The 12,212-nt window shown below is 50.6% G+C and overlaps 1 protein-coding gene across 1 annotated transcript; it reads left to right on the top strand.

The window, feature by feature from the left end:
• The first annotated feature begins 213 nt into the window (after positions 1–213).
• THNSL2 (threonine synthase like 2) lies at positions 214–9,796 on the top strand. Its single transcript, XM_005144618.3, has 9 exons — positions 214–306; positions 1,020–1,249; positions 1,924–2,118; positions 2,373–2,525; positions 3,211–3,441; positions 4,057–4,205; positions 6,826–6,951; positions 8,801–8,940; positions 9,056–9,796. Exons 2-9 carry the CDS (start codon positions 1,027–1,029, stop codon positions 9,261–9,263), a joined length of 1,425 nt encoding a protein of 474 aa, XP_005144675.2. The 5' UTR covers positions 214–306; positions 1,020–1,026; the 3' UTR covers positions 9,264–9,796.
• The last annotated feature ends 2,416 nt before the right edge of the window (positions 9,797–12,212 follow it).

The raw sequence follows: 12,212 nt of genomic DNA, 5'->3' as shown, positions 1-12,212 counted from the left end.
AATCGGGTATCTCAGTGCTTCTCCAGCTCAGTTTTGAGCTCTAATGGGGTCACACTGACCACAAGCTCCACTGTGCCCTGTCTGATCACCCTCACCTAACACAGAACCAGCTTTCTCCCCTGCTGCAGCCTGTGCCTCCTGCCCAGCCCCACCAGGAGCAGCTCAACTCCATCATTCCCACACATCCCCATTCCCAGGCGCGGTGCAGGAGGACCGAGCGCTCCGAGGGGAACACTGACATGTTGCAACGGGGAGAAGATTCCCGTGAGCACAAGGGCAAAGGGTGTCCGGTTGCAAGCGCTGGGGGTGAGTTTCGTGTCTGCTTTCCTGCCTCTCTACTGGGGTCAGGAAGCCTGCGGCCATGCCGAGGGGTGGGAATAGCTTTGGTGTCCGAGGTGGGAATAGCTATGGAGATTCATGGCATTCATGGGGTTAAAGGGGCTTCCAGCAGCAGCGCTGGAGGCTGCTCAGTGGGATTTGCATCAATCCTACACTGAGTTAAATCCCATCTTTAGTTTAACCCCTTTGGCAAAATTCAGTCTCAAACCCCACGTTGTTCCCTTCCCTTTATTTATGTACTTTTAAAGCTCCACCTTTTGCAAGTCGCCTGCAGGGGACATGACGTGCTTGCACAGCGACTTCTGCGCCATCGAGCCGGGAAGTGTGTCCGGGGCATGTTGGGAATGGCGCAGGGAAAGCGGGATGAGGCGGCTCCGTGCAAAGCTCAGGCAGCGTTTCCACTGCCTGCAAAACGATGTGTGTCCTCTGCCAGCCCCGGCTGCTCCAGCAACCTGTGGCTTTTGGGGGGAGGAGGTGGTTTCCTCCCTGAGGATATCTGTCTGTCCACATAGGAAGTTCTATATAGAATCATAGGATGGTTTGGGATGGAAAGGACATTGAGATCATCCGGTTCCAACCCCTGCCATGGGCATCCTCAGAGCATCCTATAGCTTGGGATGCAGGACTGTTCCCAGTTAGGAATGCTCAGGGCCCTGGCGGTGATTGCGGTGTCTCCCCAGCACCACCATGGAGTACATCAGCACACGGGGAGGCGCAGGGACCGTCGGCTTCGAGAGGACCCTCTTCTCCGGCTTCGCATCCGATGGGGGCCTCTTCATGCCCAAGCACATCCCCTCGCTGGATCGGGACACCCTGCGGAGGTGGAGCAGCCTCTCCTACCCGGAGCTGGTGAAGGAGCTGTGCTCCCTCTTCATCCCTGCCGACCTGGTCCCACGGAGCACGCTCAGTGGTGAGCCTCACCCGGCTGCTGGCAGGGATGTGCAACACGGGTTTGGGGTGTTCAATGCGTTGCCTGCCCTTGCTCCATCCTCTTCACAGCCACTAGAGGATGGAGCCTGCATCACTCCCTGCTGCTTTCTATACTCTGTTCTCTGCCTGGGAGGAGAATCTCTGCTCACTGGGAATTGCTGCCTGATGGAAAAGGTGTCCTCTCTGTGCAAATAGGGATTCTGGTGACTACAGCAGTGATAGCTGATGCTGTGGCCCTGCTTGCTGCTGGGTGCTCCAGACCTGCCCTCCACCAGGGCTTTCTGCTGTTCCCATACCCTCATTGAGACTGATTTTTAGTGTTTTTACCATTTAACAGCTATCACTGCACCAGAGGGCAGCTACAACCTGTGCAGCAGCAGTACCTTATGGCAAATCCTGGTTTCCTGGGTTTTATATTGTAACACAGGTTGTTCTGATTGTGTCAGGTATCGGCTGGGGTTACTTGTATAGAGCTGTCCAACACAATGAAGCTGGACTGGTTTACTCCCAATAGCTAGGAATAAGTTGTTGGGTATCTATCACCTCTCCAGCAACTGAGAGTCTTTGGTTGTGTATGAATGGTGCAGGAAGGCATGGGTCAGAAAGATGCTCCTCTACCCAATCTAACATCTCCTTTAACCATCTTCCCTATAGAGCTGGTCGACAGGGCCTTCAGCAGGTTCAGACACAAGGATGTCGTCCATCTGTCCAGGCTGAAAGAAGGGCTGAACGTTTTGGAGCTCTGGCATGGGGTTACTTATGCATTTAAGGACCTGTCCTTGTCCTGTACAGGGCAGCTTTTACAGTACTTCCTGGAGAAAAGGCAGAAGCACGTCACCATTGTGGTGGGTGAGTATGCCTCTTTGTGTAGGGGAGGTCTTTACCTTGATTGCCATCATCCCATGGCCCTCCCCATAGAAGCCCTGGGTGGTGTTGCCTCATAGGTGGCTGGTGGATGATCTCTGGGCAGTGACAGGGTGGCTGCTCCAGCCAAAAGCATCTCATGGAACATCTCTGCATCTTATTCTTCAAGTGCAGTGATGCAGGTTTGACTGACACATCAATTCTTTTTGCTCTTCTTGGTTCTCCCTCACTCGAAACAGGGACTTCAGGGGACACGGGTAGCTCAGCTATTGAGAGTGTGAGAGGGCAGAAGAACATGGACGTCTTTGTTCTGCTGCCCAAGGGGTTGTGCACCCAGATACAAGAGCTCCAGATGACCACCGTCATTGAAGACAACATCCACATCTTTGCTGGTTGGTGCTGCTGTTGGACTGCCCAGTTTATGGCTCTTCTGTGTCAAACCATGACTGTAGAAGTCTCAGGGGGTTGCAGCCTTAGTAGCTGCATCCATCTAAGTCATTGCCATCATGGTCACTATGCCCAGACATCTGGCAAACTGGAGCCCATCCCCAGCTTGATCACCAGGTGGTTCAAGGCTTCCTTTTCTCATGGCCATAGATCAGATCTGCTTCCATGCAGGTGATTGGTGTTTAGCTGCACTGAATTAAGACCATTTCTTGGTACTAAAAGGACTGAAGGTCACCCCTTCTCCCATCCCCTCATCTTCATGGTGGCCCATCCCTTACCACCATGCTGTCCCCATGGTTAGGAATTGCCTTTGGGCTCTTTGCTGTCCCATGGATGCCTCTGCTCAGCCAGGTCTCACCTTGTCTTTCATAGGGGATGCAGGTATTTGCCTTCCTGGCTAAGACATCCTTGGGATAAGCAAGAGCCTAGAGTGCAACGTCTGCAGAAACCATACAGCATCCACACAGTGGATGGCTCAACTGCTGGCTCCCAAGGCGAGTGGGCATCTCAGGACATCCTTAGCTGCAGCACACACCAGGGCTTGAGGCTGACCCCATTGCTGAGCAGAAATACCTTGTGCCTCTTGCACTGATGTTGGCAGATCTAATCTTCCCTTTCTCCCTTTGCCAGCTCATGGGAACAGCGATGAGATTGATGTGCCCATCAAGGAACTGTTTGCTGATGTTGATTTTGCCCAAAAATACAATCTGATGAGCTTGAATTCAGTCAATTGGTCCAGGATCATGGTGCAGATCGCTCACCACTTCTATGCTTACTTCCAATGCGCCCCATCCCTGGATACCACCCCGCTACCAGTGGTGGAAATTGTTGTGCCAACAGGAGGAGGAGGAAATATCACAGGTAAAGAGGGAAAAAGATAGGTTAGATAAGGAAGAGAGTGCTTGACCTATGGACTAAAAGCACATTGCAGATGCTGCGTATTGCTGTTTATTAAAACACCCACTCTCTGGTAGGGTTTCTTCAGCACCACTTCTATTTTATTACTCACAGATGGTTATCAGTCATTCAGGGCTCACTGAGGGTTTGGAAGGTGCAGAAAAAGCCACACCACCCTTTGATGACTGTAGCTATCTTGAAGATGGGCACATTGGAAAAGGACAAAATGTGTCTGATCCAGAAAAGAGGGAAAATACTGTAGCTCTGTTTTGTGTGGAGTCCTGCCTAGTCCTGCTCTGGTTTGCATAGAGTACAGTCAAGAGAGCCACTCTTTGTTGCATAATCTGGCCTTCTAAATGTGGGTCCTTGATTGCCTCAATCCCAAAGTCATAGAATCACAGAATGGTTTGGGTTGGAAAGGATCTGAAGATCATCCAGTTCCAACCCCCTGTACTAGGGAATGCCATTTGCGTCTGCTTGTGAACTGTATGCTCAATGAATCTGTACAATGACTTCTTCGTTAAATCTCCTTTGAGTGTTTCTTCATCAAGTATTTGTTTTCACTTCTTTTTCCCCAAGCTGGATGTATTGCCCAGAAAATGGGTCTCCCAATTCGCCTTGTTGCTGTGGTGAACACCAATGACATCTTTCACAGGACTGTCCAACATGGAGATTTCTCAGTGTCAGAGAGCGTGAAGCCTACCTTAGCATCAGCCATGGATATTCAGGTATGGAATGAACTGGCCAAAATGGGAAAATACCCAATATGATATGGTTTTCCCCTTGTACTCTATTCTACCTGGTTTATGAGAGCAGAATTCTGCCACTGGCAATGCCTCTCAGTGATACATGAAGAGGTGTGACTCATATGAGCATTTATGTTGCGGACTGCTGAGCTGAGATTGAGCAAATGCCTTCTTCCTCACTTTTCAATGCTTGACTTTATAGTCTTCATTCTGGAATGCTGGTTCTGGGGTTTCATTGGTGCAAGGTTAGCAAGAGAGGGATGTTTCCTCAAAATGTAGCACTTGGAAAGCTGTAAATCCCATTTTGTCTCAAGGGCTTTGTTGATGCTTCTGAAAGGAAGAGACCAGGAAGAAGGTAAGGAAGCCCAGAAGTGCCTCCTTTATGGCCATGTGCAGCTTGCTCAGAGCAAAACAAGTCTGAGCAGGCAGGCAAAGGCCTCAGAAATGAAAAGTCATGGAAGTACAGAAAACAAACAGCTGGAAGCAAATACCTCCCTTTTCATACCTACCCTGTGATCCACAGCGATTGGATCTGCTTCCAAACAAGTGATCAAAGTGTGGAAGACTTGGTGTTGTATCAGGCCTTAAGCTACCTGGGTTTTCCAAGAGCTGTTCCAACACCCTGGGAGGACCTGGGAGCCTGGAGGAGCTGCCATGCTTTGCACTCAATAGGTCATTATGCCCCTATCACCAGGCTGCTGTGGTCTGCAGCTTGACTTTCCTCCTGAGGCATGGATGTGTGGAGCTCTTCAAAGCTCAAAGGGCAGCTGGGCTCCTCTGAACCCATGTCTCTGAGGCACTAACCATATGCCAGATTTCGGGATCATGAGGGAAGGCAGCTAGGTAAGGTGATGCCCAGAGATTTCTAAGGAGCTGGATGAGTGGACGTGTCTGCACATCCCTCTCCACCCATCATGGCTCAGCTCACATCTGAAGCATCCATGCAAATACTTCCACAGTTCAACAGTTCATTCCTGCTGGAATTCAGGACATTTCTAGTTGGGACCTGCTCAAAGCAGGGTCAGGCCTGAGGTCAGACTGGGTTGCTCTGGGCTTTGGCCAGTTGGGTGTTGGAAACCTTCAAGGATGGAGAGTGTGCGACCTCTTTAGGTTGATGCTTCTGCAGACTAAGCTAAAGCAGAGTAAACTTCCCAATTAGGCACTAAGTGAAGAGCTGAAGGGAAATGCAGGAAGTCCAGTGTGGATGAGCCTTGTAAGGAGCAGATGCTGGTTCTTTGCATTGCTTTAAACTAACCAAGGGCTATTCTCTGGCCTTGAGGTCAGGAAGCACTACACAGCTTATATGTACATCACAGAACATTCCTTGGGAACAGTCCCCACTGTAACCTGCCCTCCAGACTGGGCCCCAGTGCTCTCCTAGGCAACTCCAGAGGCATAGGACAAAATCAGACTAGAGAGCTGGTTCACAACTTTAATGTCAAGGCCAATGCTTGTATCAGTGTCCTGGCCCAGTTCAGCTTACTGGTGTCTATGTCTATGTAATGCTCTGCAGTGGAAACCATAAAGCTGGAATGAATGGAGGGGAAAGGGACAGGTCTGGATGTGGGAGCAGCAGAAGGAAGGATGGGAGGAAGGCTGTCAGGAGGGTGCTGGAGGCACCTCCAGTAGCAGTTCATTGGAGTCCAAGCAGTCTGACACGTAGCTTCTCAGGACAGCCTAGACCAGGGGACAGCCTGAAGCAAAGGGCTCAGCCGGACTAGACTGAAGATTACAGACTGGATGCTCTGGGAGATGATGGTGGGAAGATGAAGAACAGGACTGGGGCCATAAGCCATCCAGATAAGGCTGAGTAAGTCCTGATGACTCGCTAAGGTAGGTCAGGATGAAGAGACAAAAGGTCATAGGCATTGCCAGCTGCTAAGAGGTGTAAAGAACTGAACCAAGACCAATGCTTGAACCCAGGAGGTAGGATGAGGATTTGGTATTGGTACCCCTTGTCCTGTCTGTCCTTACAAGGTATCTTGGCCAAGGTGAACATTCACCTGGGTGAATGTTTCTTGGTGCATGTGAGCATGCAAGAATGAGACAATGAGCAGTGAATTGGGACCCTCTTGTATGGTCTTGCACTGAGTTTTGCTGCAGTGTTGCAACACCCATTGCTCCATACAGGCCAGTCAGGCCCTATATGTGCCTCGTGTGTTCATAAAGATCATGGGTCAGCCCTGCAGGGAGTTGGGTGCCTCATAAGTCACACGGGAGCTGCAGCATTGAGTAAACAGCCGGATATTTCGGGTTCTCAAATAGAGTGTGTTATTAGACTGGGTTCCTCAAGGTGATTGCAGTGATGTGGTCACTCCTTTGATTTATCACTAGTCCCTTTATTAGTTTTACTCTTAATCTGATGGTCACTGCCAGACTGCTCTGACAGGTCAGAGGTCCGAAAGGCATCGTGTTCCCAAAGACTTGTCTTGGGATATAAATGTGCAGGGGGAAAGACACAAAGCCCACCCCAGCTTCCACCAAGACAAATGCATCAGCAGGACCTCAACCCTCATTAGACCTCAGAGAATCCACACGGGAGCTCTCCCATTGAGACAAACACTTGGATTTCCACTGCTCACCTCTTGCCTTCTTGTCCCAGGAGCCTTACAACATGGAAAGGGTCCTCTGGCTGCTCTCAGGCTCCAACAGCCACCTGATAAAAACACTGATGGAGCAATTCAGCGCATCGAAAAGCCTGAAGCTGCCGGAGGATTTGCACAGGAAGGTCAGTTCCTCACTCACAGAATCACACAGAAGCACTGGGGTTGGAAAGGACCCTGGAGATCATCCAGTCCAACCCCTCTGCCAAGGCAGGGACACCCAGAGTGGGTTACACAGGAACATGCCCAGGAAGGTTTGGGATGGCTTCAACCCCCCGGGCAGCCTGTTCCAGTGCTCTGACACCCTCAACACAAAGAAGTCCTTCCTCACAGAATCCCAGAATCACAGACTGGTTAGGGTTGGAAAGGACCTTAAGATCATCCAGTTCCAACCCCCCTGCCATGGGCAGGGACACCTCACACTAAACCATATCACCCAAGGCTTCATCCAGCCTGGCCTTGAACACTGCCAGGGATGGAGCATTCACAGCTTCCCTGGGCAACCCATTCCAGTACCTCACCACCCTAACAGGAAACAATTTCTTCCTTATATCCAATCTAACCCTCCCCTTTTTAAATTTGAACCCGTTACCCCTTGTCCTATCACTACAGTCCCTAATGAATAGTCCCTCCCCAGCATCCCTGTAGGCCCCCTTCAGATACTGGAAGGCTGCTATGAGGTCTCCATGCAGCTTCTCTTCTCCAGGCTGAACAGCCCCAACTTTCTCAGCCTGTCTTCATACAGGAGCTGCTCCAGTCCCTGATCATCCTCGTGGCCTCCTCTGGACTTGTTCCAACAGTTTCATGTCCTTTTTATGTTGAGGACACCAGAACTGCACACAATGCTCCAAGTGAGGTCTCACAAGAGCAGAGTAGAGGAGCAGGATCACCTCCTTCGACCTGCTTGTCCACCTCATGTTGAGATGGAACTTGTGTTTTAGTTTATGGCCATTGCTCCTAGTCCTGTTGCTGGGCACCACTGGAAAGAGTTTGGCACCATCCTGCTGACACCCACCTTTGAGCTATTGATTGCATTGATGGGATCCCCTCTCAGTCTGCTCTTCTCTAGACTAAAAACTCTAGATTCATGCAGCACTCTATGTGTGTGTATGAGATTTACTGCCACCACTTGTTCTCAACTAATTTTTGGATTAAAAAAATCATAGCAGAGATTTTCCAACCAAAAATATTAGTGTGAGATGAGAGCAGAAGTTTTCTATGTAAGTGCATGGAGATGTTAAAAACCCCATTGAATTATACTTTTCTAAAGAAACATCTTTTTTCTTTGAAAAACTAATGAAAAAGACCTACAAATATTTAAGTAACACATGAAACCACCCTGTCCTTGGCCACTGCAATGCCAACACTGAGGCATCATGCAGCAGGAGCCAGCACAAACTGAGTGTGGTGTTTGGGAGTGGGCCTATGTAATGGTTTAAGTGATGGGTTCGGTGCTGCAATTCAGCCTCGGTGTTATAGCACAAGGGAGCACAGACAGAAAGCAGAGTTAGAGGTGAAAACCAAACATTTAAACTGGGAGGCTTTTGGGTCAGATGCAAAGCTCTGCCTCTTCCCATCCAACACACACTGTTCACCCTGAGTATCCTTTGCCTGATGCCCACTTCTGCTTGTGCAGCAGCAAAATAGATGCTAAAACCCTGCATTATAAAAAGAAATAAGAGCCTACCAACTGAGGTGGGTTTTACAAGCCCTCAGAGACTCCCTCTGAGCATGTAAATAGGAAGCAGAGATGAGGAGCTTAGTCTGTGCTCTCAGCATCTGGGGATGGAAAGCCCCTGCTTGCAACCCATCCATGCAGTCATCCTCTAGCTCCAGCAGCAGCCCCTTTTCCTTTGGTCCCTGGAGAACCCCACCTCAAACTGCTTTGCTGAGTGCCCATAGCACCAGCCCCACTGGGAACACTTGGGATGGTGATGCCCTGTGCCAACCTCCCCATTTCCCTTGGGTCCACAGCTCTCTGAGACCTTGCGCTCATGCTCAGCCTCAGATGAGGACATCACACGAGCCATGAAGCGCTGCTGGGAGGAGAATCACTATCAGCTGTGTCCTCACTCTGCTGTGGCTGCTCACTATCACTACTCACATCCAGACAGGTAAGAACAGCAGTGACTGGGAGCACTGGGAGCAGAAGCACCACTTGCTCCTGCAGCATCTCCAGCTCAAGCCTCACTTACATCAATCATTTCCTTGCTTTCCTTTCCCTTTCAGCACTCCCCGGTGTTGCTTAGCTCCAGCCTCCGCAGCCAAATTCCAGGATGCCCTGCTCCTAGCCGGCCTGGTTCCCCAGATCCCCCCTGAAATCACTGCCTTAACAGCGATGGAGACCAGGTCTACCCCACTGCAGCGGGGACAGGACTGGGCACAGGCGCTCAGGGAGCGGATTGAAGCTGCAGCAAAGCGGTGGGATGCAGAGTGATCAGTTGGGATACCCAGGACAGCCGGAGATCATCAGGCGGGGGTCACACAGGCCTGAGATACCAGGGCATGGCCAATGCCTCACAGGGCTCATTTTCCATTCCCAGGAGAGCCATGCTTTATGCTGAGCAGAGCCCACTCTCTATGCAATGAATTATTAGCAAGGACACACTTAATTATTGACTTATATAGACCATTTCATAACATTTTCAGTAGAGTTCTGCAATTGTATCCACATTTTCCTAGTAATTCATAAAAACTGATAGAAACTGAATAAACTCAGTTATTCCATCATTACTGGCTACTACAGAAAGCTTCTTCAGTGCTACCCACAGTTGGCAGCTTCTTGAGTGTTATCCATGACCCCATCCATGCTGGGATGTTCAAGGCCAGCAATCCTAGCAGCACCAGGGAGTCTCAATGGGAAATGCATGCAGACTTGGAGTGGATCTGTTTTATCCATCCCTGTAATTTAAGTAGTGGCAGAAGTCATTCCCAGGCATCAATACTTGCTCAGTCTTAAATACAAGATGTTTTCCCTGAACGTGTTTATATTAAAGAGCTATTTCCCAGTGCCATATCTCACAGCTTTTGGTCCTAATCCTCTTCCTGGGCAGTTTCCACTGAAACAAATAGGAAATGGGAAATTCCCCTTCTGCCCGAAACTTCAGGTCTTTCAGTACCACGTTTGCATCATATACATATAAATATATAAATACCTTGTGTGGGAGCTGCCTCCACAAGTCATGCATCTGGCAGGGATCTCTTGTGCCTAAAAAGGGGGGAAGAAAAATAAAGGAATAATTACATAGGGGGAAAAAATCCCCCTTTGCCATCAAATAAAATTCCCCCTTTGACATCAAAGGAAGTCCTGTAATGGGAGGATTAATGTGAAGGTTTAGTGGCATTCAGCAGGGTAAATGTGAGGTGAATCAGCATGGGATGCTGCAGAATGTGCGGGAAGAGTGGGAAGCTTTGCCTGGGCTCCCAGCCACATTGCTGGCACCTCGGCAGCCTTTTCCTCAGTTCCCCCCAGTGCAGTGGCCCCACAGCACCTCCTTCCATCCCACCAAAACCCTGCAGGAGAGGAGGGTCCTGTGCCTCCTCCGAGGTGGCTCCATCCCGATTAACAGGGATGATGGAAACAGCTTAGTTGAAAGTGATGCGAAAACCCACAGCACTTGGATGCTGATGTTTTTAATGCTATCAGCATGGGTTGAGCAGTCGGGAAGAAAATGCTGGTGATGTCCATGGTCTGATGCTTCACAAGGCCATTGTTCACCTCTTTCTAAGAGCCAGACCACACAACAAAACACATTTAAGCAGTAACACAGCCTTATCCTCAGGAATAACCTCATCCCAAAGGATAGCTTAGCCCTGGGAGCAGTGCAGGAAGTCAGTGGTGGTGCCCGTAAGAAATCCCCCTGATCCCATATAACACCCACCCCTTTGGTTGATGCACACGTTATACTTGTTGGACTCAATTACCTTTAATAGCTGCCTCCCCAGACCTTGCGGTTCTCTGTCAGGGATGGCTGCCCAGTTGTAATTTAGCTCTTAATCATAGCTTTAGACACCCTATGAAGGGGGAGAGGCCTGAAATTGCACCCAGCTCTGCATCCAAGTGGGAGGTTGAGAATCCAGCTTGTTGGCTGGGACCAGAGTAGAAAGGGATGGTGAGGGGCCAGACCCAGAACCCCTGTCTGGGAAGCACTGGGAAGGATGGGGTGAGGGTGCTGGACTTGCAGCCTACCAGAGCCCTGGTGTGTTTTGCAAGCAGAAAGCATGGTAAATACCTCCCACTCTCCCATCCCAGTGCCCTGAAGCAGTAGGATGGGTAAAGGGTCCCGACTTACTGCAGATGATGCTCATATGGAGTGAAAAGGGGGTTAATTCTCAGCTATCCCTAAGGAGTGAACGTGCTGCTTCTCCAAACCAGATGTTCTCTGGGCAGGACACTACAAAAGCTCTCTCTGTGATTGCTGGGGCAGAAGAACAGCAGGAAAAGCCTGTTCCATGCCTGGAGCGGAGGCAGAGGGAGCACAGACAGGCTCAGCTTGCAGGGCGGCTGCGCTCCCGCAGAGGGCAATGCACGGCCACGCGTGGCAGCCTGGATGCTCCGGGATGAGCATGGGAATGGTTCATCCAGTTCCAACCCCTGCCACGGGCAGGGACACCTTCCACTGGAGCAGCTGCTCCAAGCCCCTGTGTCCAACCTGGCCTTGAACACTGCCAGGGATGGGGCAGCCACAGCTTCTCTGGGCACCCTGTGCCAGCGCCTCAGCACCCTCACAGGGAAGAGTTTCTGCCTAAGAGCTCATCTCAGTCTCCCCTCGGGCAGGTTAAAGCCATTGCCCTTGTCCTGTCCCTACAGGCCCTTGTCCCAAGCCCCTCTCCAGCTTTCCTGCAGCCCCTTTAGGCACTGGAGCTGCTCTCAGGTCTCCCCTTCAGGAGCCTTCTCTTGTCCAAGCTGCCCCAGCCCAGCTCTCTCAGCCTGGCTCCAGAGCAGAGCTGCTCCAGCCCTCTGAGCATTGTCTCAGCCTCCTCTGGCCTCACTCCAACAGCTCCACATCCTTCTTATGTTGCAGGCCTGAGGTGCTCAGGGCTCTTCTTGCTCCTCCTCAGGTCTCCAGCTGAGACAGAACCTGCTTTGTTTGATGGCAAGATGGAAAGCAGGCAAAGGAAAGTCATGCAGAAAGGCGGTACCTCCTCACCTGTGCTTTGATGGGTGGCTGCGGGCCCTGTCAGCGTGATGTGCTCCCAGGTTTAATGATGTATTAGCCCTGCACCTTCCAGAACTGATCACAAACCTGGGACACACTTGTGAAATAATGCATCTCATACACCCCTGCTTAGGCTTTTCTCTGGCAAAAAGTCCCATTTCAGGGCCCTCACCCCAGGCAGATCCAATGGACTTGATCCAGGAGACAGTGATGCCAGTGACCACCTT

Source organism: Melopsittacus undulatus, chromosome 7 (assembly GCF_012275295.1).
Source record: "Melopsittacus undulatus isolate bMelUnd1 chromosome 7, bMelUnd1.mat.Z, whole genome shotgun sequence".
NCBI lineage: Eukaryota > Metazoa > Chordata > Aves > Psittaciformes > Psittaculidae > Melopsittacus > Melopsittacus undulatus.
The sequence above is the reverse complement of the archived record's forward strand: the minus strand, read 5'-3'. Positions and strand labels throughout refer to the sequence as shown.

Excerpts from the sequence above, each read along its gene's own strand:
- THNSL2 (XM_005144618.3), top strand. The coding sequence starts at position 1,027 with ATGGAGTACATCAGCACACGGGGAGGCGCAGGGACCGTCGGCTTCGAG. Across the intron at positions 3,442-4,056 it reads AGGAGGAGGAAATATCACAG|CTGGATGTATTGCCCAGAAA; the intron begins GTAAAGAGGGAA and ends TTTTTCCCCAAG. Across the intron at positions 6,952-8,800 it reads CGGAGGATTTGCACAGGAAG|CTCTCTGAGACCTTGCGCTC; the intron begins GTCAGTTCCTCA and ends TTGGGTCCACAG.